Here is a 26372-nt window from a genome sequence, read left to right on the forward strand (position 1 = left end):
AAACTGCTGATATTTTAACAGATTTATGCTATGATAACTAAAAATTACCGTTGTGGCTCATGGGATTAATCTTAATTTACCTCAATGTGTTTCCTCAGGTTGGATGGGGAGTTTTTAAAGTGGAAAGGAAGCAATCAAATAAAACATGTCTATAGCACTAGTTAAATATTTAAATATACCGTAAATACAAATAAAGTCGGAAATATGTCCCGTTATTCAGAATGAAGCACAAACACGTTGCATTAATTACAATGTTTTCAGCCTGTGCGCCGCCATCTCTGTTTTCAGAATACGATGACGTCACGAGAATGGTTGGTATTAACATTCTATGTTGTTTACATAGCGGCTCATAGCCTCACAGGTAGCTTACTGCCTCAACAAAATGGATATGGACGAATGGGATAGACCCACCAATGAGGGCAGGCATCCAATTGCCTATGCTTTTGAGCCAGTAAGAGAAGTCGGAGTTTTAGTGCCCCCAACAGAGCCTGACTATGGAGGAGAAATAGATGAAGGAGAGAGAGATGTATCTGAGCGCACAGGAAACAATCGGTGGTGCTTGTGTGGGGTTTGTGTCCCTATGTCCACTGACATGGAGAGTGTCTGCTGCCATGAAATGAACCTGTAGTAATGCAGTGTAAGATATGTATATATATTGCACATTATATATTATTACATTATTATATTTTTTATATATATATATATAATAATTATTATAATATAATAAGATAAGAAAAGTAAAGTACACGGGTGCAGCAGCTGGGCTCCACGCTGCCTTACAGTTCGTTAATTTCATGATACAAGTAATTGTCGTGCCATTTGGGTGTGCACGTGAATATGCGAAAATAGTGCAACCGACGGTGTTTGCAAATGGATTATTTCCGATAACAATGGATTATTTTGGCGATGGATTAGAAATTATCAAGAGCATGGAGCGAGCTAGTCTGCAAACAAGACAATCTTCAAACAGTGAGTGTACTTGTACTAATTTATCTGTTTCTCTAGTAGTAGAAGCTAAGTGTACCTCTCGTTCCTCTGCCTGGCAAGCACGTTTCTGCGCTCTTTCGCTGCGCATAAGAGCAGCGCCCGGGTCCGATCTGACGGGTATGTCCGTGTCTCCAGCACTATATCCACTAAAATTAAAAATAGTTGGCACAGCATCTGGCTTCAGGCGATTGGTGGGACGGCGAACAAATCTCCCATCTTCAGAAAAAGCTCCCTCTTCGATGTAATCAGCCTCTATAAAGTGGTCGCTACATACTCTCTGCCCTGGTCCCATTGGGGGAATGAGGCGTTTCAATGCAGCTAACCATCTTCGGAGCACTTCAGGCTTCTTGACGGGAATTACATGGAAATGAACTATTCTACCGCTCTCCTTTAACCGATAAAATTCGTTTGAACAGCCAGGGGCAATACAAAAGGACCCCCCTGTTCTTCTTCCAATATCCGACATGTTTATTTTAAAGAGCCAACCATTCTGATGACGTAGCGCCTGCGTTTTTAAAACATGGCTGCGCCCTAGAGCCGAAAGTCGTTATAAACATGTCATTTTACGGTGAAACTACTTGAATTTCAGTACTGATGAAAATCCATGTGTTTCCAAAAATGAAAAAAACAAACAAAAAATTGACACAGTTCTCAGTGCTTCATTTCCACTTTAAATGACAATATCTCTATTTCTTTAGGTAGGCATGAGAGGCACTTCATCCTGTAAGAAGTCGATGAATCATTCACTCCAACATATTTAAACATGTCCTTCAAATATGGCCACGGGTGTTGGTCTTCGTCGTTTGTTGAGGGAGTAGCTTCCATGTCTGCTTCCATCACGAATTCAGTTATCGTAGTGATAGCATCACTGGCAGGCACCACTGGTTATCACCGCCACTTGTTTGACCGTTATCGAAACTCCTCCCTATAACTGCCCTCGTCCTAGCCATGCATTTGTGTGTTGACAGTCGTAGGAGTTTTGATCGACGTAGCAACAGTAACTAAGCAAGGGGGCTTTGCGAACGTGCGCTGGGACAGCTGATTCGCCAAACAGGCTCGCAGTCTGTTCTACCACAGTCCCCGGCCCGACGTTATTCTCATATCTCTCATGATTCATTTTTAGGGGTCCAAGCCAACAGGTTGGATCCCTATTGTTTTTGTAAGGATTCTTTTTATTAGGGGTCCAAGCCAACAGGTTGGATCCCTATTGTTTTTGTAAGGATTTTTCCTATTATTATTCCCCCGTAAAAGTGGGAATACAGCCCAAACCGTAAATGTTGCACACACGCCAATTGCATGACTAGATCCAGGTCCGTGAGGACTACGCAGACGACAAAATCCAGACACGCCGGCCCCTAGGTGGCGCTATACCAAGGAATACGCGTTTGGGGCTATAACTCCCACACCGAACCTCCCACAGTCAAAAACTTGTACGCACATATTCACTGGAGTCTGCTGCATCTTTTGGCATAGGCCACGCCCATTTGCGTCTATAATTTTTTTGCGCAAAATCGCGAAAACCGCAAAACTGTTTTTTCCCTACTCCTCCCACATTTCTTGACCAATCGACACCAAACTTTGCACACGACATCGTCAGACAAACACGAAAAGAAAAACTGAAACATTTTTTGATCCGACCTTCGATTACGAAACGGTAGCATTTTGAAAATTTGTTTATTAGCTACGTTTTACGTCGAAAATGAAAAATCCAGAAAAATACCAAAATTAGCCATCGGATCAAGTCCAAATTTTACACACATGTCGGTGCTACCCTTAGTGGCGTTCGAAAAAGATTTCGGAAAATTTTGCCATAAGGGGGCGCAATAAACGAGGAAATTGTATATCTTCTAATTGGCCAGAGGAATGCTCTTCAAACTCAAGGGAAACCATCAAGGGGCAAACCCGAGTCTACATAGACAATATGGCCAAGAATTATTAATGTGGGCGGGAGTTATTTAGCAAAGGAAAATTGTCTTTGGAAAATTAAAAATTTCGCCACAGGGCGGCGCCAAAAAACGACGACATTGTCTATCTCCTATTTGGCCAATGGAATGTTCTGAAAACGCGTTTTAGGCTATAACTCCCACACCGAAGCTCCCACAGTCAAAAACTTTTTATCCACATGTTGTTCACGGTAGCGTTTTGAATACTTGCTTTGCGTTGTGCCGGCGAAACGCACATTTCTTGTCGCGTTGTGCCGGCGAAATGCACACTTCTTGGACCCCTGCATAACTGCTTGCAGTTCTAGTTAGGGGTCCAAGCCAACAGGTTGGATCCCTATTGTTTTTGTAAGGATTATTAGGGGTCCAAGCCAACAGGTTGGATCCCTATTGTTTTTGTAAGGATTTTTTTTATTATTATTATTATTCCCCCCTAGAAGTGGGCCCACAGCCCAAACCGTAAATGGTGACGACACGCCAATTGCATGACTAGATCCAGGTCCCTGAGTTCTAGGCAGACGACAAAATCCAGGCACGCCGGCCACTAGGTGGCGCTATACCAAGGAATACGCGTTTGGGGCTATAACTCCCGCACCGAACCTCCCACAGTCAAAAACTTGTACGCACATATCCACTGGAGTCTGCTGCATCTTTTGGCATAGGCCACGCCCATTTGCGTCGGGAATTTTTTTTCGCAAAATCGCGAAAACCGCAAAACTGTTTTTTCGCTACTCGTCCCACATTTCTTGACCAATCGACACCAAACTGTGCACACAGCATCTTCAGACGCACACGCAAAGAATGCATGCAAACACTTTTTTGATCCGACCTTCGACGACGAAACGGTAGCGTTTTGAATATTGGTTTATTAGCTAAATTAGACGTGGAATAGCAAAAATCCAAAGAAATCCAAATTGAGACATCGGATCGAGTCCAAATTTTACACACATGTTGGTGCTAACCTTAATGTCGTTCGATAAAAATTTCGGAAAATTTCGCCATTAGGGGGCGCAATAAACGAGGAAATTGTATATCTTCTAATTGGCCAAAGGAATGTTCTTCAAACTCAAGGGAAACCATCAAGGGGCAAACCCGAGTCTATATAGAAAATATGGCCAAGAATTATTAATGTGGGCGGGAGTTATTTGGCAAAGGAAAATTGTCCTTGGGAAATTTCGCCACAGGGCGGCGCCAAAAAACGACGACATTGTCTATCTCCTATTTGGCCAATGTTCTGAAAACGCAATTTAGGCTATAACTCCCACACCGAAGCTCCCACAGTCAAAACCTTTATATCCACAGGTTCAGGGTAGCGTTTTGAACACATGCTTCGCGTTGTGCCGGCGAAACGCACATTTCTTGTCGCGTTGTGCCGGCGAAATGCACACTTCTTGGACCCCTGCATAACTGCTTGCAGTTCTAGTTATTCTTCCCCCCTTGAAAGTGATACTACAGCCCAAACCGTAAATGGTGCACACGCGCCAATTGCATGACTTGATCCAGAATCGGCACCGCTACTCAGATAACAAAATCCAGACACGCCGGCCCCTAGGTGGCGCTATACCAAAGAATACGCGTTTGGGGCTATAACTCCCACACCGAACCTCCCACAGTCAAAAACTTGTACCCACATATTCACTGGAGTCTGCTGCATCTTTTGGCATAGGCCACGCCCATTTGCGTCTATAATTTTTTTTCGCAAAATCGCGAAAACCGCAAAACTGTTTTTTCCCTACTCCTCCCACATTTCTTGACCAATCGACACCAAACTTTGCACACGACATCTTCAGACGCACCCGCAAAGAATGCACGAAACACTTTTTTGATGCGACCTTTGACGTCGAAACGGTAGCGTTTTGAATATTGGTTTATGAGCTAAATTAGACGTGGAATATCAAAAATCCAAAGAAATCCAAAATTAGACATCGGATCGAGTCCAAGTTTTACACGCATGTTGGTGTTAACCTTAATGTCGTTCGATAAAAAAATCGGAAAATTTCGCCATTAGGGGGCGCAATAAACGAGGAAATTGTATATCTTCTACAAAATTTCGCCGCGAAAACGCTACACTGACTTCTCGCTACTCCTACCACAGTCAAATCCTTTGTATCCACAGGTTCAGGGTAGCGTTTTGAACACATGCTTCGCGTTGTGCCGGCGAAATGCACACTTCTTGGACCCCTGCATAACTGCTTGCAGTTCTAGTTTTTATACTTACCTCCCTAAAAGTGTGCCCACAGCCCAAACCGTAAATGGTGACGACACGCCAATTGCATGACTAGATCCAGGTCTCTTCGGACTATGCAGACGACAAAATCCAGACACGCCGGCCACTAGGTGGCGCTATACCAAGGAATACGCGTTTGGGGCTATAACTCCCACACCGAACCTCCCACAGTCAAAAACTTGTACGCACATATTCACTGGAGTCTGCTGCATCTTTTGGCATAGGCCACGCCCATTTGCGTCTAGAATTTTTTTTCGCAAAATCGCGAAAACCGCAAAACTGTTTTTTCCCTACTCCTCCCACATTTCTTGACCGATCGACACCAAACTTTGCACACGACATCTTCAGACGCACACGAAGAGAAAAACTCAAACACTTTTTGATCCGACCTTCGATTACGAAACGGTAGCATTTTGAATATTTGTTTATTAGCTACGTTTTACGTTGAAAATCAAAAATCCAGAAAAATACCAAAATTAGACATCGGATCAAGTCCAAATTTTACACACATGTCGGTGCTACCCTTAATGGCGTTCAATAAAAATATCGGAATATTTTGCCATTAGGGGGCGCAATAAACGAGGAAATTGTATATCTTCTAATAGGCCCGAGGAATGTTCTTCAAACTATAAGGGAACCATCAAGGGGCAAACCCGAGTCTATATAAAAAATATGGCCAAGAATTATTAATGTGGGCGGGAGTTATTTGGCAAAGGAAAATTGTCTTTGGAAAATTTCGCCACAGGGCGGCGCCAAAAAACGACGATATTGTCTATCTCCTATTTGGCCAATGTTCTGAAAACGCGTTTTGGGCTATAACTCCCACACCGAAGCTCCCACAGTCAAAACCTTTCTATCCACATGTTGTTCACGGTAGCGTTTTGAACACATGCTTCGCTTTGTGCCGGCGAAACGCACATTTCTTGTCGCGTTGTGCCGGCGAAATGCACACTTCTTGGACCCCTGCATAACTGCTTGCAGTTCTAGTTTTTTTTCTAAAGATGAGTTGATTTTGTAACGAGTAACGAAGGTTTCAAGGGAAATGTAGCGGAGTAAAAGTATCCGTTTTCTTCGCAAAATGTAGCGAAGTAAAAGTAAAAGTACAGAGAAATATAAGTAGTAAAGTAAAGTACAAATATCCAAAAAAACTACTTAAGTACAGTAGCGAAGTATTTCTACTTCGCTACTATACAACACTGCAAATGACTTACTATTACTAGCGATTAACATGACGTAACAACACGAACTAAGCTAACATTAGACTATAGCCATACCAGATAACGCCATACCAGCTAACCCTAACTATTTCTATTAAACTCTGAACCATTTTGCAACAGGCAACTGTGTGTTGGTGCGTCTTATTGCTTCCCACGTCTGCGTCTGCATCTTTCCCACTCCTGGCTAATAGTTTCAGCTTTTGTACTGTATATCAGAAATGATCACCCTGTACCACACTGCTGACTTGTTGATGTTTTGTGAGCACTCACGCATTTCTCTAGGTATCTTAAGTTTCCTACTGGAGTCATCAAAACTTTGGACTTTGTTATTGTAAGAAATATTATGTTGCAAAAACACTTTGTGTCTTACCCTTAGCGTTACCCTAACCTTAACCCCAGTAACATTTTACTATTTTCATCATAAACTACAAGTTACGCAAAATGGCATGCAAACATCCAGTCCAATATGAAAGAAAAAAGCTAGCTTCATTAAGGAATCGAACCCCTTATCCCCGCGTTAATGAGTTGTTCTCTGACCACTAACCCATCAGGTCTTAGTACATGCGATTCAAGAGTTAACCACTTGACAATCTTTAAACTTCGGTTGCCTAGAAATTGTAAAGACAGTGATGTGTGTACATTGTGCGAGTATCCGTCACTCGCGATGTGTGTGCAGTCCAAAATGAAAGAAAAAACCTTGCATCACTAGGGAATCGAACCCCCAATCATCAGTTGGTCGTTGGTAACTGTAAACAAAGAGATCGCATTTTGTTTAACTGCTAACTAACAAACGGGTTTATGCGTTCACTGAACAAAGATTATGTAAATAAAAGACCACTTTTCCATCAGAAAAATCATCAGAACCGTTATTACCAACCCATAGACACTAAAGCCAAAACCTTTCTCACATGCACACCCATCGCGAGTGACGGCTATGCGCACACATGCACACCCATAGCGAGTGACGTAGGACGTAAAGTCCCGCCCAGGTCGAAGTGGCGTCGATTTAGAGAGTCCCGTTCCTGGGGGCTTGGGATTCCGCCCCGTGCGTCTAGGACCAGGAAGTGTTCTGCCGCTGAACGTCGCGGAGGAGTTGTTTATCTTAACTGGGACATACAGCGCTTAACAGGTAACGTTTATGATGTGGTGTTAGCTGATCTGTTATTCCGTTACTGATGTCATTCCCTAGGGCGCAATGCTGCATATTGGATTGTTTTTATTAGTAATGCGCATCAAGTTGGCAACATATTATATGTTGCCCTTTTATATTACAGCACAGGTGATCTGTACCCCCTGTGTGGATAAATGTCATTGTATATGTAATATTGCCGAATAGGATTTGTAATATTCAGTGGTGTACTACTACAAGTGTCTATTTGCATATAATTAGCGTATCTCCCACAGTTGGCGGTCCTTAGCGTTTACCTTCAGGCTCGTGTGTGTGTGTGTGTGTGTGTGTGTGTGTGTGTGTGTGTGTGTGTGTGTGTGTGTGTGTGTGTGTGTGTGTGTGTGTGTGTGTGTGTGTGTGTGTGTGTGTGTGTGTGTGTGTGTGTGTGTGTGTGTGTGTGTGTGTGTGTGTGTGCGTGTGCCTGTTTGTCCCCAGAGCACAAACTACTAAGCCTGACCCTAAGTTCTAGAACATTTGAACTTACTGCAAGAAACTGACACACACTAAGTGTTGCACTAACTGACACTAACTAAATGTTCTCATGTATAGAGTCTCACTAACACTCCTGGTGGTTTCTCATCTGTTGGCGCTACCACTACACATTTAAGCCCTGTGTGGATATGCTGCCACTATCCTGTTCCACTCACTGTCCTGTTCCACTGTCCTGTTGTGTCAGATCATGTTTTTACTCGTTGTTGTTGTGGCCGACAGCGGAGCCTGGCCGACCATTTGATCTGTGGAAAGAAACTTGAGAAGCTTGTTGTTCTGTGGTTGCCAGTGTAGTCCCAGACCTTCTTAAGACTGCCATTTTTTTTCCCAGAATCCACTTGGTGGATGCAGTAATATGAATATGAGTACACACGAGTTCCATTGTGCTAAAAGTAAAAAAAAAATCTCTTTCTTTCTCTCGCTCTATCACCATTTTCATTGTTATTTCTCTGTGTATGTTCCTTTTGTTACTTTATCTTCCCATTTCTCACTAGCCTGGGTTTCTCTCCATCCCTCCCCTACCCATGGACAGCTCTGTCGGGTCCCTTTGCCATTGTTCAGTCTGGGCTCACTGCAGGCGTCCACCACCAGTCAAGAAGAGCAGCTAACGACTAGCTAGCTCCCGGCGCCCATAACCAGCGTTGGGCAGTCCTGTCCAAGTAACATTCCTGTCTCTTACCTCTCTGCTTCCTTGTCTTACTCTGCTACAGGATGTTACTGCGAATGTTCCTGGGCAGCATCATTTCTGTTACCATGGCCGCGACCAATGGGCAGCAGGAACATGGGCCTCCACATCCTCCTCCTTCTCCTTCTTCGCCTCCTCCTCCGCTGTTGCTGGTGTCCTTCGATGGGTTCCGGGCAGACTACCTGTGGCAGTACCCCATGCCCAACCTGGAGCTCCTGTACCGGGGAGGAGTGCTGGTGGAGGAGCTGACCAACATCTTCAGCACCAAGACCTTCCCTAACCACTACAGCCTGGTAGGTCCATCTAACCGCTAGCTAACTTCCCCCTAGACCTGCCCCAACCACTACAGCCAACCACTAGCTAACTAATAACCAAGACCCGCCCCAACCATTACTGCCACTTCTAGCTAATTCAGCTGCACTTCAGCTCCACCAAAAAAAAAAAAGAGTTGATTCCGGTTGGCGAACACAGAGCTTGCGTGATGTTGACGGATGTCACAAGCTCTGTGTTCGCCAATCTACCTATCGAGTCTTAAAGACAAGATGGCGTCTACGGGTGAACTACTTTTGGTATTGTATGTATAAAATATCCTTTTTAATAAACAATCTGTACACTTACAAAGATATCAATGCCTCGTTTTATATGTTAAGACCCTTATTAAACTACCACAGAAGTGTCAGGCTACTTCTAGCCTTGTAAGTGGTGTAAAATAGTGATTTCGTTTTTAACATGAGACATGCCCCTATCGTTCCAAGTTTATAGCGTTTTGGTAGAATCGGCTAAAAACAGCCAACTTAAGAATGCGTCTATCTATATATACTTTTTTGCTCCCAAACGAACATTCCAACTTGTTATCATAACAAACACATCCCAGATCCATTTTACAGCGGATTTCTCATTTTAAAACGGTCCAATCAGACAACCATTCTGACGTCCTCGTGGTTGTGTCAGGTGACGGGTCTGTACGCCGAGTCCCACGGCATCCTGGCCAGCAACATGTACGACGCGGCCCACAACAAGACCTTCAGCCTGGCCCACGACCAGGACCCCTTCTGGTGGAGCCAGGCCCTGCCTCTGTGGCTCACTGCGCTGGACTCCAACTACAGCACGGCCGCCGCCATGTGGCCCGGCTCGGACGTGGCCATCGGCAACCGCACCGCCACGCACTTCCTGCCCTACAACGCCTCGATGCCGTTCGCAGAGCGTCTGGCCAAAGTCAGCAGCTGGCTGAGGGGCAGCGAGCAGGTAAGGAGCCGGTGGGTTCTGGAGCTCATTCACATGGATAACCTTTGTTTAACCAGGTAAAACTATTTTTAAGATTAAAATCGCTTTTTCTAGAAAGACCTGGGGTCTCATTTATAAAACTGTGTGTGGGATCGTTACTAAAAATGTGCGTACGCCCAGAAGCCAAGTTTTGCGTGCGCCAAAAAATATTCGGATTTATAAAACACTGCGTACGCACACCGGTACGCAATCTTTGCTTTATAAATCACATACTGACTAAATTGTGCGCAGCTGAATCAGCTTCACGTTCCGCCCTCTACACGCCCCTTTTTAACCATAAATGGTCAATGCAAATGACCTCATGAATGCGATCTGCATATAAAACAGACTCAGGTGCCGGTATTATGTCTTGTTGGAACTTGGAAACAATGGCAGGACAGAGAAAAACCAAAAAAAGAAACTTCACGGAGGTTGAGGTGGAGACACTTGTGGGTGAGGTGGAGGCCCGAAAAGAAATTTTGTTCGGCGGTCACGGAATCGGGATCACCAATATTAAAAAAAAGAATGAGTGGCAACATGTTGCTGCGGCAGTGAATGCTGTCAGTGGTACGGAGCGGACAGTACCCGAATTGAAAAATAAGTGGTCCGACATAAAGGTACATTTTTATTTCCTCACGCACAGCACGTTTATAATTAATTGCTCAAATGTAACTGGTCGTATAGTGAAGGTCATCCGGCTGCCCCAACCCCCAGCACCAAGCGTCAGTCCGCTGGTCGGGTCCTCACAGACGAAGTTCTGCAGCTACACAGGGAAACAATAGATGCAGTCAACAACTTGACTGAGGAGATGAGGCAGATTTGACATGTCATCACCGAAATTGCCACAACATTAAAAGATGCTTCGAAAAAATGAACCTTGAGTCGTCTTCATTTCATAAACGCCGCATGACATCCGCACGTACTCTTGCACCCTGTTGAAATCCGACTTGCCTCGGAGGGGGCTGGGTCTCCGGGTCAAGCTCGGGGGGAGGGAGGTCGGGGGGGAGAGGGATGCCGTTCCTCTGGGACAAATTGTGCAGCACGCCGCAAGCCCTTATAATGCGGCACACTTTGGCAGGCTGGTATAAAAGCCTCCCCCCCGACGCATCCAGAGCGCGCCACCGGCACTTCAGGAGGCCGATGGCGCGCTCCACCACTGAACGAGCACGGCCATGGACCTCATTATAACGTTGTTCCTCGGCGCTTTGCGCGTTCAAAACTGGGGTGAGGAGCCAGCGTCTCAGGGGGTTTCCACTGTCCCCTGCAATGCAGAAAATCATTAGTTATGTCAAGAACCACAATGTTACATTCCTCTTTAAAAAAAACTCACCTAGAAGCCAGCCATCCCGCCCCGCGCCTGCCTGTAGTCTGTTCCCTACACTACTGTGCGTCAGAATAAATGAATCATGTGTTGCACCAGGCCAACGTGCCACTATGTTTGTGAAGTTCATATGGGCATCACATACAACTTGAACATTAATAGTGTGCACGTGCTTGCGGTTGACGTAAGCAAACTCATGTTCAGATGGAGCCCTTATAGCAATATGAGTGCAGTCAATTGCGCCGATTACGTTTGGGAAATCGGACATTGCTGCAAATTGCCTTTTAATCTCGGCCTGTTCTTCCACTGTGTAGGGAAACCTTATGTATCGACTGCCCATATGTATGATGCCATTCAAAACGCTGGGCATTACAAGGGCACTGAGGGATGGCTGTGATATACCGGATCTACAGGGTGGAAAACAAACAAAATTAGCACAATTATGCTTAAATGTGAAAGCACGTTGTAAGATGCAGCTATATGAAACACTTACCTGTCTGCCAATTCCCGTTGGAAACAGCCGGTTGCCAGGAACCCCAAAGTGGTGAGGACCTGCATCTGCACCAGGATTGCGTGGTTCCTACGTGTTGCCCTTTCCAATGCTGGACCCAGTTCAGCACATAGATCCAAGAGCATAGCTCTAGGGAATCTAAAACGGCTCATTAGCCAGTCATCATCATGGGCCAATAAGTCGTTATGGTCCCTGAAGACCCTCTCCCTCCGAATCATGCCATTTGCATGGTCCTCCAGCAGTGCCAGCAGTCCCAGCAGTGCCATGGTGCAGAATTACGCACTGGGCTCACCGCTGTATTTATAGGGTTACGGTAATAAGACTGACCGAGAACAGCTTGGTTAATCAGTTTGTAATCACCCACGTAAAATGTTCTTGAATATAACCCCTTTTGAATGCCTGATTTGTCATGAAAAGCATCAAGAGGAACGGACTATAATATAACGATTGTGATGAGCGTGTGGCTTGATTTTCCACACTTGGGATTTAATTGACATTTGATTTTGATTATGTGTTTACCGTGTCACATAAAAATATTATGTTATTGACACATGTTGGACAGATGCTTTATTCCATGGAGTCGCGCCGTCCTCTCCTCCTCCTGCGATCCGGGAGTGGACAGTATGGAGTGACAGGATTAAATAGGCCCATAGAGAATTTTAATTTTAATTTAGATTCTAAGGAGATGTTTCTGGAGTTATAACTGAGAAATAACGCAGTTGGCTAAAATTATTCTGATTAGGCCCTACTATGATTTAACACATGATACGGGTTGAAATTCAATTTAGGAAGGGGGATGATAAAACATAATCGTTCTACTCCCTCTACATTTCTTCAGTCTGACTTCAGTTCACCACCACACCAGCTGTGTCGCCAAATCTCCTTTTCCTCCAAACCATGCGTACGCATGGGTCAGAGTTTGCTTAGGGCTGCGCACATTTTCCCGCCAAGTTGGTTTTTTATGGATCACAACCTTGGCGTGGAAAGTCACGTACGCAAATTTCAGCCCCGTTTTGTGCGTACGCAACGGTTATAAATGAGACCCCTGGCCAGGAGGGCAGCATAGAACAGACAATACAAATACGTTTCACACAAACAAAACGCAACAATTAAACAATTAAAAAACAGTTTGGGGATTTCAAGTAAGGAACTAGAACAGCCTTTCTCAAAGTGGGTGCCCCGTGACTGTGTCAGGGGTGCCGCCAAAAAATTACGTATTCTGACATTTAAAGGGGTAGTTCGGAATTTTGGACATAGGGCCTGATTCCCAAGTGAGCATTGGTATTCTATATCACTGGAGACAGTTTTCAACACATTTTATTCAGTCCTTCTAGTTGCGGAGTTCTCTCGTGCTAGGCTAGCGCAAGTGAACGGGAAAAGCTAGCCTGCTATTAAAAACAGTCTTACCCACTCCGCAGTACACCCGAGGTCAATCAATAATAACACCAGACTATAGATTTAAATGTCTGTGTTGATAGAATAATGTTAGAAATAAAACGAACCTTGCATCGCATGAATCATCGAGGGACTACTTTCTCAGCAGCAGCGGAATTTTACTTTGCGCCAGTTAGTTTTGTAACCGAATCACGACCGAAGAACGTAAACAGAGAAGCGTGGGACAGAAGCGCAATTGAACGAGTAGGCAACATGGTGGTTCAGTGTGCTTTCAGAAATTGTACAAATAAACCCAACAGATGGTCAACGCAAAGTTTCCACCAATTTCCAACCCGAGACCCAGAAAGGACAAAACTGTGGCTTGTTGCTGGAGGCTTGGACATAAAAACACCGGCGGAAACTGCGCGCAATTGGAAGATTTGTAGCGATCATTTCAGACCGGACGACTTTGAGAAACCAAGCAACCTCAAGAGCAAGGCATCGCTGAAATCGAATGCGGTGCCATCCGTCTTTTCAGATGCACCAACAGCCACTGGTGAACAGGTAATAACTTTTGGTAGGCTACTCTAGCTAATAAATCTTGCCCCTTTCATAATGTTAGCCTACTGATAGATTCATGATGACAATGTTAGCGGACATTAGTTACAGTTCAATGCATTTTGGCGAGTCAGTGACAACGTTAGCTAATGGTATAGCTACACACTTGGTACCTGAGTGGCTAATTGCTAACTTTAGGTAATTGCTGATAGAAAAGTTTTGTCTGCTCCTAATGTGTACATGTAAAACTTCCCTGGCAGAGAGTTCACATCAGGACGTGTGTGTGTGTGTGTGTGTGTGTGTGTGTGTGTGTGTGTGTGTGTGTGTGTGTGTGTGTGTGTGTGTGTGTGTGTGTGTGTGTGTGTGTGTGTGTGTGTGTGTGTGTGTGTGTGTGTGTCAGAGGGGGAGAGAGAGAATCTTGGAAACATTTAGGATATATTCCATAACAAGAGCATGAGTTTATGCTAACGTTTTGTACTACGACTTTTGGGCTAAAAGTAATTCATTGGCAACAGAAGAGATTTATGTGATTTATATGATTTGTGATTTATATGATTGTTTCATTCATATTGTGATCTGTGACAACTGTGACCCACAGTGGGGTCACAGTGTGGGGTGACCCACAGTGCAGCATCAGGCCAGCCGAAGGAAATCCAAATGCCATCAGCACTAGTAAGAGATTGAACTCAAATAAATACTGGTAGCTGTTTGACATTTATGACTTCATACACTGATGACAATGATTATATGCTCTTATAAAAGGACAATGCAGTGTAAAAATGTAACAATTACTTGTCTGATTCATGTTCACAGTTTTACCTGGTCTCTCTGCTCTTAGGGTCACCAGCAATAGACATCTGTTGTCCACTCCACAATTGAAACAGTAGATATATTTGCATATTCATTAGAATTTTGTTGTTTCTAAATAAGGAAAAAACAGTAGCTGAAGATGACAACCCACTGGATCTGAGTATGAGCTCAATTGAGGCCTCTCCAAGTCATCCAGTTGACAGTAGCTTTGTTCCACTATTCAGCACATCAAGCTCCTCCAGCTCTGACATACCTGACATACTCTCGGCTGCAGGAACCAAGCACTGGTCAGAAAAAAAATGGATAGTAAACGAGTCCAAGCTAATGCAGCTCTTCACAACATGCCAACAGTGTGGAGTGTTAATTGGAGAGGAAGACAAGAAAGTGACCACTAGTGGGACCCGCATACACATCAAGTGGAGCTGTATGAAAGGACACTCAGGTGAATGGGAGTCATGTTCTCAACTGCGTGGAATGCCCGAAAACAACCTGCTGGTTGCCTCATCCATCCTGTTCACAGGTTCAACTTTCACGGAAATCTTTGATTGGGCTGAACTACTGAATCTCCAAATTCCAAAGAAGACTACATTTTACTCCCTGCAATCCACCTACCTCATACCAGTGATTGAGTATGCATACCGTGACCATCACGAAGAGATGATGAGCAATCTACAACTACAGACAGTTGGTGGAGGGATTTCAATCTGCGGTGATGGTCGTTCTGATTCACCTGGATTTAGTGCCAAGTACACTACATACAGTTTCATGAGTAATGCAACACAGGAAATCATCATGGTGGATTTAGTTCAGGTAAATAGACAGAAATGTTTATAATGCTTGTCTACTCTCATTGCAGTTGTATGTTTTTTTTTTGGGGGGGGGGGGGGGGGGGGCAATTGAGTGATTGGTGGAAGGTGAAGTAGTCACTCATAACGTACACTGATTGTCATTACAAAGGTTACAGAGGCGACCAGTTCACCAGCCATGGAGACCCTGGGGTTTCGAAGGGGTCTGGACCGTTTGCTTCAGGCAGGAGTTAGAGTGGATGTCATCACTACAGACCGCTCTCCTTCTATCAGGAAGCTTATGAGAGAGACCTACTCTGACATCCAGCACCAGTTTGACCCTTGGCATGTTGCAAAAGGTAAGCTTTTTACTAAATGCAATCATTCTCTGTTGAAACCTCCCCCGCCCCCTCTTCTCTCTCATCCCTACCGTCATTGTCCTTTTATTTCTTAGGACTGAAGAAAAAGTTGACTGCGGCTGCAAACAACAAAAAAAACATTGATCTGCAGCCTTGGCTAAAGGCTATTACTAATCACCTGTGGTGGTCTTGCCAGTCATGCGGGGGTGATGCAGAGGCAAGTTCATTCAATGTTTTTTCTTGTTTTCTGGACTTGGGGTTTTTGGTATAATGTTTGTGTGTGTCCCTGAAAAACTGTGTTTTGGCAGGAGTTGAAACGCCGCTGGAAGTCCGTTCTCCATCACATTTGTGGCATACATCGCTGGGAGGAAGACGGACAGGAGAAGACTTGCTACCACCGGGACCTCACTGAAGAGCAGCAGAGAAGGAAGAAATGGCTGCAAACCGACTCTGCTGCATTCCAGACACTGTCGGACCACGTACTGAACAAGAACCTGTTGAAAGACCTCAACCACATGACTCTCTTCCAACATACAGGTATGTCTGCTGCTACCAATTAGTTGAGCATTTACACAACTTAAAATATATTTTTGTAATGCTCTACTTAAAATAACATGCTGCCATGAGTGCTTTAGATATTAGCACATCTGCCATTGAGAGTTTCTACTGTGTAACCGTTTGCGATTGAATGAATAAAGGCATAGACTGTCCAACATCGTTATACAAACTATTTTTGAATATAAACATTCTGGATACCATTCACAAGGTAATAACCAACTAATATAAACTGCAGGAGCCCTGGAGGTGTACCACAGTGCAATGCTGAAGTACACTGAAAAGAGGCTTCACTTCGCCTACAGCTCTATGAAGGCACGCACCCTACTCTCTGTGATGGACAACAACAAGAATGTTGGCCGTCAACAAGCAACGACCAGTGATGGTAAGCATACACATAATAGATAACTGCAAAATTGTAAGCCTTCTTTAACAAGTGCTTGCCGAGTCTCGGTTTGTTTATGTTGCTGTGCATTTTGTCTCCCTCAGGGACTCCGAGATACAATTTGGTTTTTCCCAAACAATCTAAAAGATGGGTTGCCAGGAAGAGGTACGAGCCAACCAGGCAGACATTCAGGAAGGATTTGGTGGAGCGGGTCCTGGAAAGGCGCATGGATCCTACTGTGAAGTTTGCAGATCCACATTTTTATATCCAGCAACCAGCTACTATACCCGACAACATAGCCACCACTCCAAGACCGGACAAAGATCAAAGTATTGCAGAGCACGTCTCCCGTTTTAAAACATGATTAAAAGGGGAAAATGAAAGTCTAACTGGAGTTTAGTGTGGTGCTAAATACTGTCTGCAAACATTAGTAAAAAGACAAAAAGGTCAACAGCAAAACATTTATTGAACCATATACGCGTACATTGTTGTTAAAATGTTACCGTAAACAATCGTAATGTCATCTGTAACCAAATGTATGTCTTCTTTTTGTGTTTGATATAAAGGATTTGTTGAAGTAGCAAATGTTTTCTAGTAGACTACAGTAGTGTTGTGTTCAAAACAATCTCAGAGCATCTTGTGCTTCCCTGAATCCAACATATTGTCCAGCGGCCGAAGGGTATTTGTTTCGGATGCTGGTCACTACACAGGATGGAAGAACACGTCGGTTTCCTCTTCCCAGCTGTGTTCCTTTCAACCCCCACTCAAGAACGATTCTGTAAGCCACCAATCGGTACTGCCTAAAACAAGAAGGAATACAAGTTAGCTTTTGGGAGCAGGCTCTTACAAAAGACAGCTAAACTATGGTAATGGCACACAAAGACAATGGCCCTACTGCTGTTCATGGTGGTAGACTGATTTGCTGAATTGATCAGGCTAAAAAGCCTACGGCCTATGTCTATATAGTAAAAAAATTGTCCAAGCAAGTCACGCTTGTGTATTTCATTTTTGCCTTTAGTCCTGGTAGGACCTTTTTAACCAGAGCAATATTGTAATTAAGAAACTTCTTAGTTAATAAAAAATAATAGCTGGCTAGATATTCTAAGCTTTCTCCATCAGCCACTCTTTAGACGGAGGCTGTGGTTGTAGGCCTGCATCAATGGTAAAGAGCCTAGCCTATAATAAAGCAGACTTGGAGTCCATGTATGAACATACCATGTATAATATTTGATTGATTGCACTTTAATAAATCAATTAAATTATTATATATGGTATGTTCATGCATGGCAACACACAATTACATTTTGTTTGGATTGCACACTTACAACATTGACAACTGGCCGTTGGGTCCAGCAGGTCTGGGTCTTCTTTTCCAATTTATTTTATCAAAGGAGAAGAATGTTTCCAGCACTCCTCGATTTAGAAGGGGTAGAAAGTCCTGGTGCTCCGTAATGCAGATTGCCCTGTCTCGGGGGGCGCTATGCCCAGACACATCGAGATCCTGAATGCTAGTGTCCAGCTCCAGCTCTTGCATCTGTGGGATGACTAAGTCCCACTCCCTGCAGCAAAAGCATTCGTCCCCTGTCGGCATTTGAATACATTTTCTGCACTGGCACCACCAGTCTCCCGTTGTTCTGTCCCGGTTCTCTACTGCAGCTCCAGCGGGGACGGTCTCTAAAGACGCTCTTTCTCGTTCTGCCCTTTGAGCATCCATCTCTCTCAGTTCTTCATCCGTGTATTCCGGCTCGTACATGTACGGTTCGTTGGATACAACAAATTCCTCATTATCGTCGTCAAAAGCAGATGCATCGCTAAGCCCTCCAAACGTGGCCATATCTTTTTAATTGAATACGCTAATTCCTTCGTTCACTGTACTCGGCGTTTGTAGCATTGACAGCGACAGGTAAATAAACTAGAGCCGGTAACCTAGGTATCAGTCCGCCGCTGCCGTAGCCTACTACCAGGAATATAACACTGTTGCTGAGACCCAGCAATTCCCTCAAAATGCAATGCAATGCAAGGTTGGTTTTATTTCTAACATTACTCTATCAACACAGACATTTAAATCTATAGTCTGGTGTTATTATTGATTGACCTCGGGTGTACTGTGGAGTGGGTAAGACCAGTGGTGTAGTGGTCCCTGGAGAAGTGGGTATACTCTAAATGTTTTCCCTTTTTTCAACGCAGCCCAGAAAAACGCTCTGTATTAGAAACAGTTACATGTGAGACTACTCTATTTAGCTTACCCAAAAATCCTTCAGTAGTATTTGGTCATTGTCACATAACTTCTGCTGCTTGATCTCAGGGAAGAAGGATTATGAAACTAAATCAATACTGGCCCACAGACTAGTGACAGACAACTATGCATTTTGAGTGAACTATTCCTTATTCCTGGAATGACACCTATTCTCTCACTTGGCAAGTCAGTAATTTATTTTGTAAACTGTGTCTTTGAACAGCTGATTTGCAACACAGCATGCGCCGGAGTGGGCCACTATTATAAAATTAACATGACTTGATCAGGGCCCCGTTTCCCGAAAGCGTCGTTAGCCTAAGTGGATCGTGAAGTGCGTCGAAAGGGCATCGTAGAGTTTTCACCGCGTTTCCCGAAAGCATCGTGGGGAACGAACGTCTTGAAAACGCTCGTAGCTAACGAGTACTCCAGGGGTGCTCGTAGGTACTCGTAGGACGCTAAGAGCATCGTCAGCTATAGCCTCAGTGGCGACACCATCGGGCATTCCGTCTATTGGATGCGTTTTATTAAAACGCATTGCGCCTTTATGTTCTTAGTTTGGTAATTAATAAAGATTATTAATTAATTTATTAATAAAGATGTTAAAATGGCCAAAATAAAACGGGACAGTCCAGAAAATGTTTGCGCAGGCAGGGCACTCAAAATGTGTGAGAGAAAGTGGGGGGATTTGTGCAGACTGACATAGGCTACTCATAAAACGTAGCATAAAATAATGTAAAAAATAAATTAAATTAAAAAAAATAAAATAAATAAAAAATAAAGAAATAAAATAAATTATAAAAAACAAGCAAAGGAGCAGGCAAAAGGCTGGGATATGGTGGGGATTGGTCACGTTGACGGGAATGTTTAGTGACATGTGGGAGGGTGGAGGGGGTTAAAAAAAAGTCTCAATCACTCTTCGACGCGCATGAAAACCAGCCGCGTAGTTATGAGGGAGGCCGTCCTCACACCGATCTTCCTCGTCGTCATCGTCCTCAGCGTCCTCCGGTTCAAGCAATGCCACCCCAGCCTTAGCTGCAATGTTGTGCAACATAGCCGTCACACATATCACGGCGCATGACTTGGCCGGCGAAAACTGGAGCCCTCCGCCTGACTTGTGAAGGCATCTAAAGCGCAACTTCCACCTCCCGATCGTGCGCTCAACGATGCACCGGGCCAGACGGTGGGCTTCGTTGTATTCCTCATCAATACATACCTTACCCTATTTCCGGAGGGGCTTTTATAGCCAATCAAATTATCAATCAAGGAAACCCTTATGCGGAATCAGATTAAGTTGGCTCTCTTTGCTGCGCAAAGCATGTTTCAGAAATCAGCCCATTAAGATAAATGTAGTTGTCACACAAGCTATTTTTAATTTTTTGTCATATGGAATTATTTCAGGGGGGAAAATGCCGTGAAACTCACAGTGCATTCAGGATTAGGACTGATATATGTCGGTTTAAGCATAATCAATTGTGTTTTAATGTCTTTAGCATTCATATAATTGCAGTCTATTTTTTCCGTAGGCTACTCTGCTGTTGTCCTTGATGGGGATATATTTTAACCCTTTTTAACACAATTTTCCTGCGACATTCCTGCGTCTCCCCCTCCTACGGAGCCCATTTCAGCACCGTGTCAGTAGACAGTTACAATCCTACGACGTCGTGAGTGCAGCGAATGCGCGTTCACGTTAAGAGGAGTTTCGGGAAACGCTCCAAAGAAATGATCGATGGATCGCAAGATCCATCGGGAGAATGATCGTACGAGCGAAGATCCATCGTTATCGGGAAACGGGGCCCAGGAGCAGTTTGTAGCTATTACTGGTCACACAGGCAGCCTGAATGTAAAATATAGATGAGGCAAACATGGTGTTTCAGTAATTTTTTGAACATTTATTTAAATAAAATACTTCAGATCTGAATTTGACAATGCATCCTTGTTCATATTTCACCTTAGATTAAAAAAACGTACATCATTCTCTTCCACATCAATCATCTCGTTAGATATATATAATATCAATATATATATATATATATGAATATCATATGATGATTGAACATCATCAATCAAATTATTCAACAATCAAATCAGAAAAGGCAGCGAGTATTAGCCAATAAGAGGCAGAGTAGCGTGGGTCATGGCACACAGGGCTTTTGGCCGTGATATTATATATACAATTATATTATATACTATTATATATAGAGCTCCGGGTGTCGCAAACGGCAACATTCACTTTCTCCTCCATGCTGCAGTTCACCCCGGACTGCACTGCACTGAGTTGGCCGGTTGAACGCTGATTGCCTGTTACGTTACATATGTCACTCAGTGGCCACGCTGTTGAACGCTGATTGGCTGTCATCACGCGAAATTCGCGTCAAAGTTGAAATATTTCACCTCGAGCGAATTTGTCGACGGCGAAAGTGTGACGCGACAAATCAAAACTTGACGCCGGTTTTCTCTCGCGAAAAATTCGCCCGATACGCGTCTCTACGTTCACTTGTATGGGATCTTGTCGCCCCGTCGCGTTTGGTGTACTGTGAACGCAAAAAAGAGGGAAATTTGGCTTGCAGATACTGCTGAATGGTGCGCATCTGGGGGGATTCAGAAGTGGGTTTACGCAATGATGACTGCAAAATAAGTGGGTATACGCCGTATACCCGCGTATACCCTGGACTACACCAGTGGGTAAGACTGTTTTTAATAGCAGGCTAGCTTTTCCCGTTCACTTGCGCTAGCCTAGCACGAGAGAACTCCGCAACTAGAAGGACTGAATAAAATGTGTTGAAAACTGTCTCCAGTGATATAGAATACCAATGCTCACTTGGGAATCAGGCCCTATGTCCAAAATTCCGAACTACCCCTTAAATTAAAAAAAAAAAAAAAAAATCTGACATTTCATGTATGACATATATGAATATATTGAATACATAAATACATTCTTTCTTACATATGTACGAAAGAATGCCGTGTGTAATAAAATTACACACGGCATTCAATATCCACAGACATGTCATTGAATACAGTGTGTGTGTGTGTGGGTGGGTGGGTGGGTGTGCGTGCGCGTATGGCACGGATGGAAACAAGCACTATGATGGAAAAACATTCCTGCTATCTCTGCACTTCATTTGAGTTCTCCTGGTCTCCATTTGTTGGGTTCTTGTATTGGCTGTGTTGCTGTATAGCTTGGGCGGTCCACCTCTTATGGTTTTATGGCATTTGTGTCTCTGATTTATTGTTTTGTAAACCTGTGTTTTTAAAGGTGCTATAAAGTAGCTATGAAGTTGTTATTATTATTAATATTTACAGTTGTATTATGCTCTGTTCATTACTGTCCTGTGTAAATAAACAGGACATTTGCATTTACGTTTAGGCTATGCAGTGTCGTTTTTAATCATATTTTACACTGGGGTGCCTTGAGATTTTATGCACTTTTGAAAGGTGCCCTGGCTGAAAAAACTTTGAGAAAGGCTGAACTAGAAAATGCATTTTCTAGTTCCTTACTAGAAGTAAGGAACTACTTCTACTACTACTAGAACTAGTAGTAGTTGCTGAAGTAGTAGTATTAGCTGAAGTAGAAGTGGTAGCTGAAGTAATAGTTGTACTAGCTGCACAAACGATATGCCATATGAAAGGTATGGTATTGATTGTTGACTGTAGAAATAATTATAATAATCCCGCCAGTTTCTTTACAAAACAGCCGAAATTGTATGTACTCGCCTATCGTTGTTTTTCGTGATTATAAGTATTCCAATTGGGCGGGAAAAATTGCCCAATCTGGCAACGCTGCCTGAGCGTCGTAAAAGGTAGTCCAATTGAGCGGAAAAAACTGCCCAATCTGGCAACACTGCATGCATGTTATCGCACTCTTACCTCCAGCGTAAATCAATGAGACCAACTGAAAACGAAGCCGATATGGAACTTAAACTGTGATTATGAAAAAAGTATAACGTAATCGAAATTCTGTTGGGTTAACGATAAACAATTGACCAAGTTACGAAGGCTGAAGTAGTTAGTGTCAGAGAATGGGTGGACTGCTCCGCCGTCCTCCCATTGTATGCCATTGTAAAAATTTGTATTTTAAAAGTAGAATATCTTCAGAAGCATAAAATATTTATTCCAAGAGCGCGATTCCAAGCTAATCTAAACATTTTAAAACTTTTTTTTGTCAGTGAATAGCACTGAGTGAAAGTCAATATTTCTTTATATCTAGTGACAGTGATTATGTCGTTATGTCATTCAGATAAGTACCGGTGAACTTAAAGGTCCCATGGCATGCTACTTTATGGATGCTTTAATATAGGTATATTAGGGGCCCACTAGGTATTAGTGGGCCCCTAACACAGTATTTTAAGACGTTTTAATGCAAATGAGTAGAAGAGAGGCGGGTCAAGGTGGAGGGTGGCGGTGTGGCCCTGAGCAGCTTGCAGCCACGGTACCATGCGCTCTGTTTACAGTGGATGTATCGCAATGGCGAGGCGCACATAGCCTTTGGCCATGTTGTGTAAATATTCTAGAACACTCTGGGTGCTCTGGCGGGAGTCCTGGAGCTCTCTATCTAAATAATATATTATACATAGATATCTATATCGCGGGCAACAATCCCTTTCTCCTCCATGTCGCGGTTCATGTACTTCAGAGAGTCAAAGCCAAAGTTCCTTTTCCCTAATTCCTTCTCCAGCATGGCTGAGATAACCCCCACTACGAGTCTGGTTGTGGAAATACCAGAGACCTCAGACGTCAGAAAACCCGACGTGTTATGCGCCTTAACACGTCGAGTCGCATCACAACGCGCGTAAAAAACGGCGTCTCTCTAGTATGCTAATAATCTCTGCCCTTCTTTTCTCTCAGCCAATGCATTTGAAGTGTTTGCGCCCAATCGCTGTTCAAGACAAGCAGACCAAATCAGTTCAGCACAGATCTTCTTGTGACGATTTCTCCTCTCATTTCTGTTGTTAGTTGTAGCGTCATATAGTTGAATATTTGTGAATCCGAAGACAACCGTGTGGTCACCATGGCCGAAACGGTAGCCATCTATTGTCAGTTTTGTGCTTTTGTCAGATTGTTTATGATCGCAATGCTTTTTAGTCTGCAAGCCAGACCTCCTGTCTCATAAAATTCCAAATTCAGTGCCATTTTAGTCAGCCAGCCAGATCGTCTCAGTGTCTCGTTACACACTTTCTAAGTTAATTATAATAACATTTTCATAGCCATGGAGCCTTTATTTTCTTGGAGTTATCATTACATCCTTTTCTTGTTATATCGATATGAATACACAGTGGAAAGGAGAGAGAGGGAGCCATAGAGAGAGACGCTGATGAACTGCGGAGCCAAGGAGCCTTACTGATCAGCTCATCAGCCCATCATTCTTTCCCAAAACTCCTCTTAACATGAACGTGCGTGCACTGCTCTAACAACGTTCATAGGCTTGTAAATGTCTACTGAAACAATGCTGAAATGGGCTCTGTAGAAGGGGGAGACGCAGGAATGTTGTTGGATTAAACTATATTTTGTGGCAGCAAAAAAATATCTCCCCATGAAAGCCAACAGCAGAGCAGCCTACGAAAAGAATAGACTAATATGAATGTTTCAAATATTAAAACACAATTGATTAGGCCTAGGCCGACATGCTATATCAATCCTGAACGCAACGTGCGTACATTTTTCACGGCATTTTCCCCCCTGAAATAATTCCATATTACAAAAAATAAAAAATAGCTTCTGTCTGTGTGACGACTAAGCATTTATCTAAATGTGCTCTCTAGTCTAGAATATGTGGTATAAACATTTAAAATGCATGGTTCCATTCATTAATTTTCATTCAAACAGCATTGACACGATTATAAGGAATTAATTACCCTCAATGGCCAATAGCCAAACTTTCTTCATAAATTCTGGCATAGAAGGACTGCCTCTGCTGTTGCCTCCAGCTGTGTTGGGCATGGTGGCCACTGACCATCCCAGAAGTGGTGTTAGATCACACCACTTCTGTGTACCAATGTGTACCAATTCTTAGTTACGCTGGTATAGCCCAGTGCTGCCACAGACCAGTGTGTGTGTGTATGTGTATCTGTTTGTATGTGGACAGACAGACACACAGACACACACAGACACACTTTATTGACCCCAAACTAAATTTCGCAATCCAGCAGATTACACTATACAAATAACTCTTACACAAATACAGACAGCCTATACAGTAATACAGCTACCATCTAAGCAAAAGGTAAAATGTAAACAGAAGATATAAGTTACATTTAAAATACAGATGCTGTAGCTTACATAAAAATACAGATGCCACATAAAATATGAAAATAGGATATAATGTATAAATATACAAAACTGGGTTATAACTAGGCTATAGATATATGAGAATACTTGGTTAGAGCTGTGCAATGACTATCCTCCTAAATTTAATTAATATTAAGCAAAAAAAAAAATGAAACCTTGAATGGAAGAGGAATTTAGTTAATTTATGGGATATTTCCGGCCTATCACCCAAAATCCTAACCTAGCCTATGAGAAATCAGGTAAGTTAGGCAAACTTTCTCACAAAGGAGATCTGATCTGTGCTGAACTGATTTGGCACTGAATTTGAAAATAATGACACAGGAGGTCTGGCTTGCTGACTAAAAAGCATTGCGATCATAAAAGCGTGACAATCTGACAAAAGCGCAAATCTGACAATAGATGGAATCAATCCGACTACCTCTGGCTTACAGAGCAAGCGTTGCTACCGTTTCGGCCATGGTTACCACACGGTTGACTTCGGATTCACAAATATTCAACTATATGACGCTACAACTAACAACAGAAATTAATGGAGAAATTGTCACAAGAAGATCTGTGCTGAACTGATTTTGTCTGCTTGTCTTGATCAGCGATTGGGCGCAAACACTTCAAAAAAAAAAAAAACGGCGCATTTTTTGCACATTACTGCGTAAAAAGCAGTTTTTTCACATTTTACGGCGTAAAATGTACGGCGTAATGAAGGTGATACGTGACCAAATGATTTTTCTGGCAGTGTTGGCTTGCCATAATGCACATGCTCACATTCCACACTTCGTATTTCTCAAGCAGAGAAATTACCAGTATAGCACCCCACCAATTTGCGCCGCTATTTAAAAGTGGAACAGGTAGGATTCAAATGGGTTCCCCATACATAGGGTAACCAGAAGTCCTCTTTTGCCCGGACATTTTTAGACACTTTAAAAAAAATGTCTGGGTGGAATTTCAAAATCGTCCTGGATTTTATTACAAAGCCTCATACATGTTCACATTGAATTTGCTTTGCGTTTCTCTGGGTCGTTCACAAACTACTTATGCTACACCCTCCCCTACTCAGTTCTGTTGGCTTTGCATTGGTGGAAGTGAGTAGGGGAGAGGTTAAGTAGAGCCTTCAGATTGGACGGTTTGACTTTAGAGTTGCCGTCATGTTTTGTATTTATTATTTTACCATTATTGTTTTATAGGGACAAACATTAACAAATGTATCCTACAGGGGATTG

The 26372-nt window shown here is 43.3% G+C and overlaps 1 protein-coding gene and 1 long non-coding RNA gene across 7 annotated transcripts in view; one reads left to right on the plus strand and one right to left on the minus strand.

Moving 5' to 3' along the window:
• Positions 1-7362: 7362 nt before the first annotated feature.
• Positions 7363-26372, plus strand: part of enpp4 (ectonucleotide pyrophosphatase/phosphodiesterase 4) — a 29628-nt gene continuing 10618 nt past the window's right edge. Inside the window, exons 1-8 of one of the 6 annotated variants that reach the window (XM_030352944.1) lie at positions 7363-7500; positions 8739-9006; positions 9665-9958; positions 15508-15694; positions 15790-15911; positions 16003-16231; positions 16488-16634; positions 16739-17047. In XM_030352944.1, the coding sequence (XP_030208804.1) occupies positions 8740-9006; positions 9665-9958; positions 15508-15694; positions 15790-15911; positions 16003-16231; positions 16488-16634; positions 16739-16998 (1506 nt within the window). In that variant the 5' untranslated portion in view covers positions 7363-7500; position 8739 and the 3' untranslated portion in view covers positions 16999-17047. Of the gene's footprint in view, positions 7501-8738; positions 9007-9664; positions 9959-13234; positions 15361-15507; positions 15695-15789; positions 15912-16002; positions 16232-16487; positions 16635-16738; positions 17048-26372 lie in introns of those variants that run through there. The other 5 variants (XM_030352943.1, XM_030352942.1, XM_030352940.1 and 2 more) reach the window with 5 other exon arrangements.
• Positions 17082-18234, minus strand: LOC115541266 (uncharacterized). Its single transcript, XR_003976310.1, has 2 exons — positions 17960-18234; positions 17082-17434 (listed from the first exon to the last, which is right to left on the minus strand). It is a non-coding gene; the product is annotated as an uncharacterized LOC115541266 (long non-coding RNA).

Source organism: Gadus morhua, chromosome 4 (genome assembly GCF_902167405.1).
Source record: "Gadus morhua chromosome 4, gadMor3.0, whole genome shotgun sequence".
NCBI lineage: Eukaryota > Metazoa > Chordata > Actinopteri > Gadiformes > Gadidae > Gadus > Gadus morhua.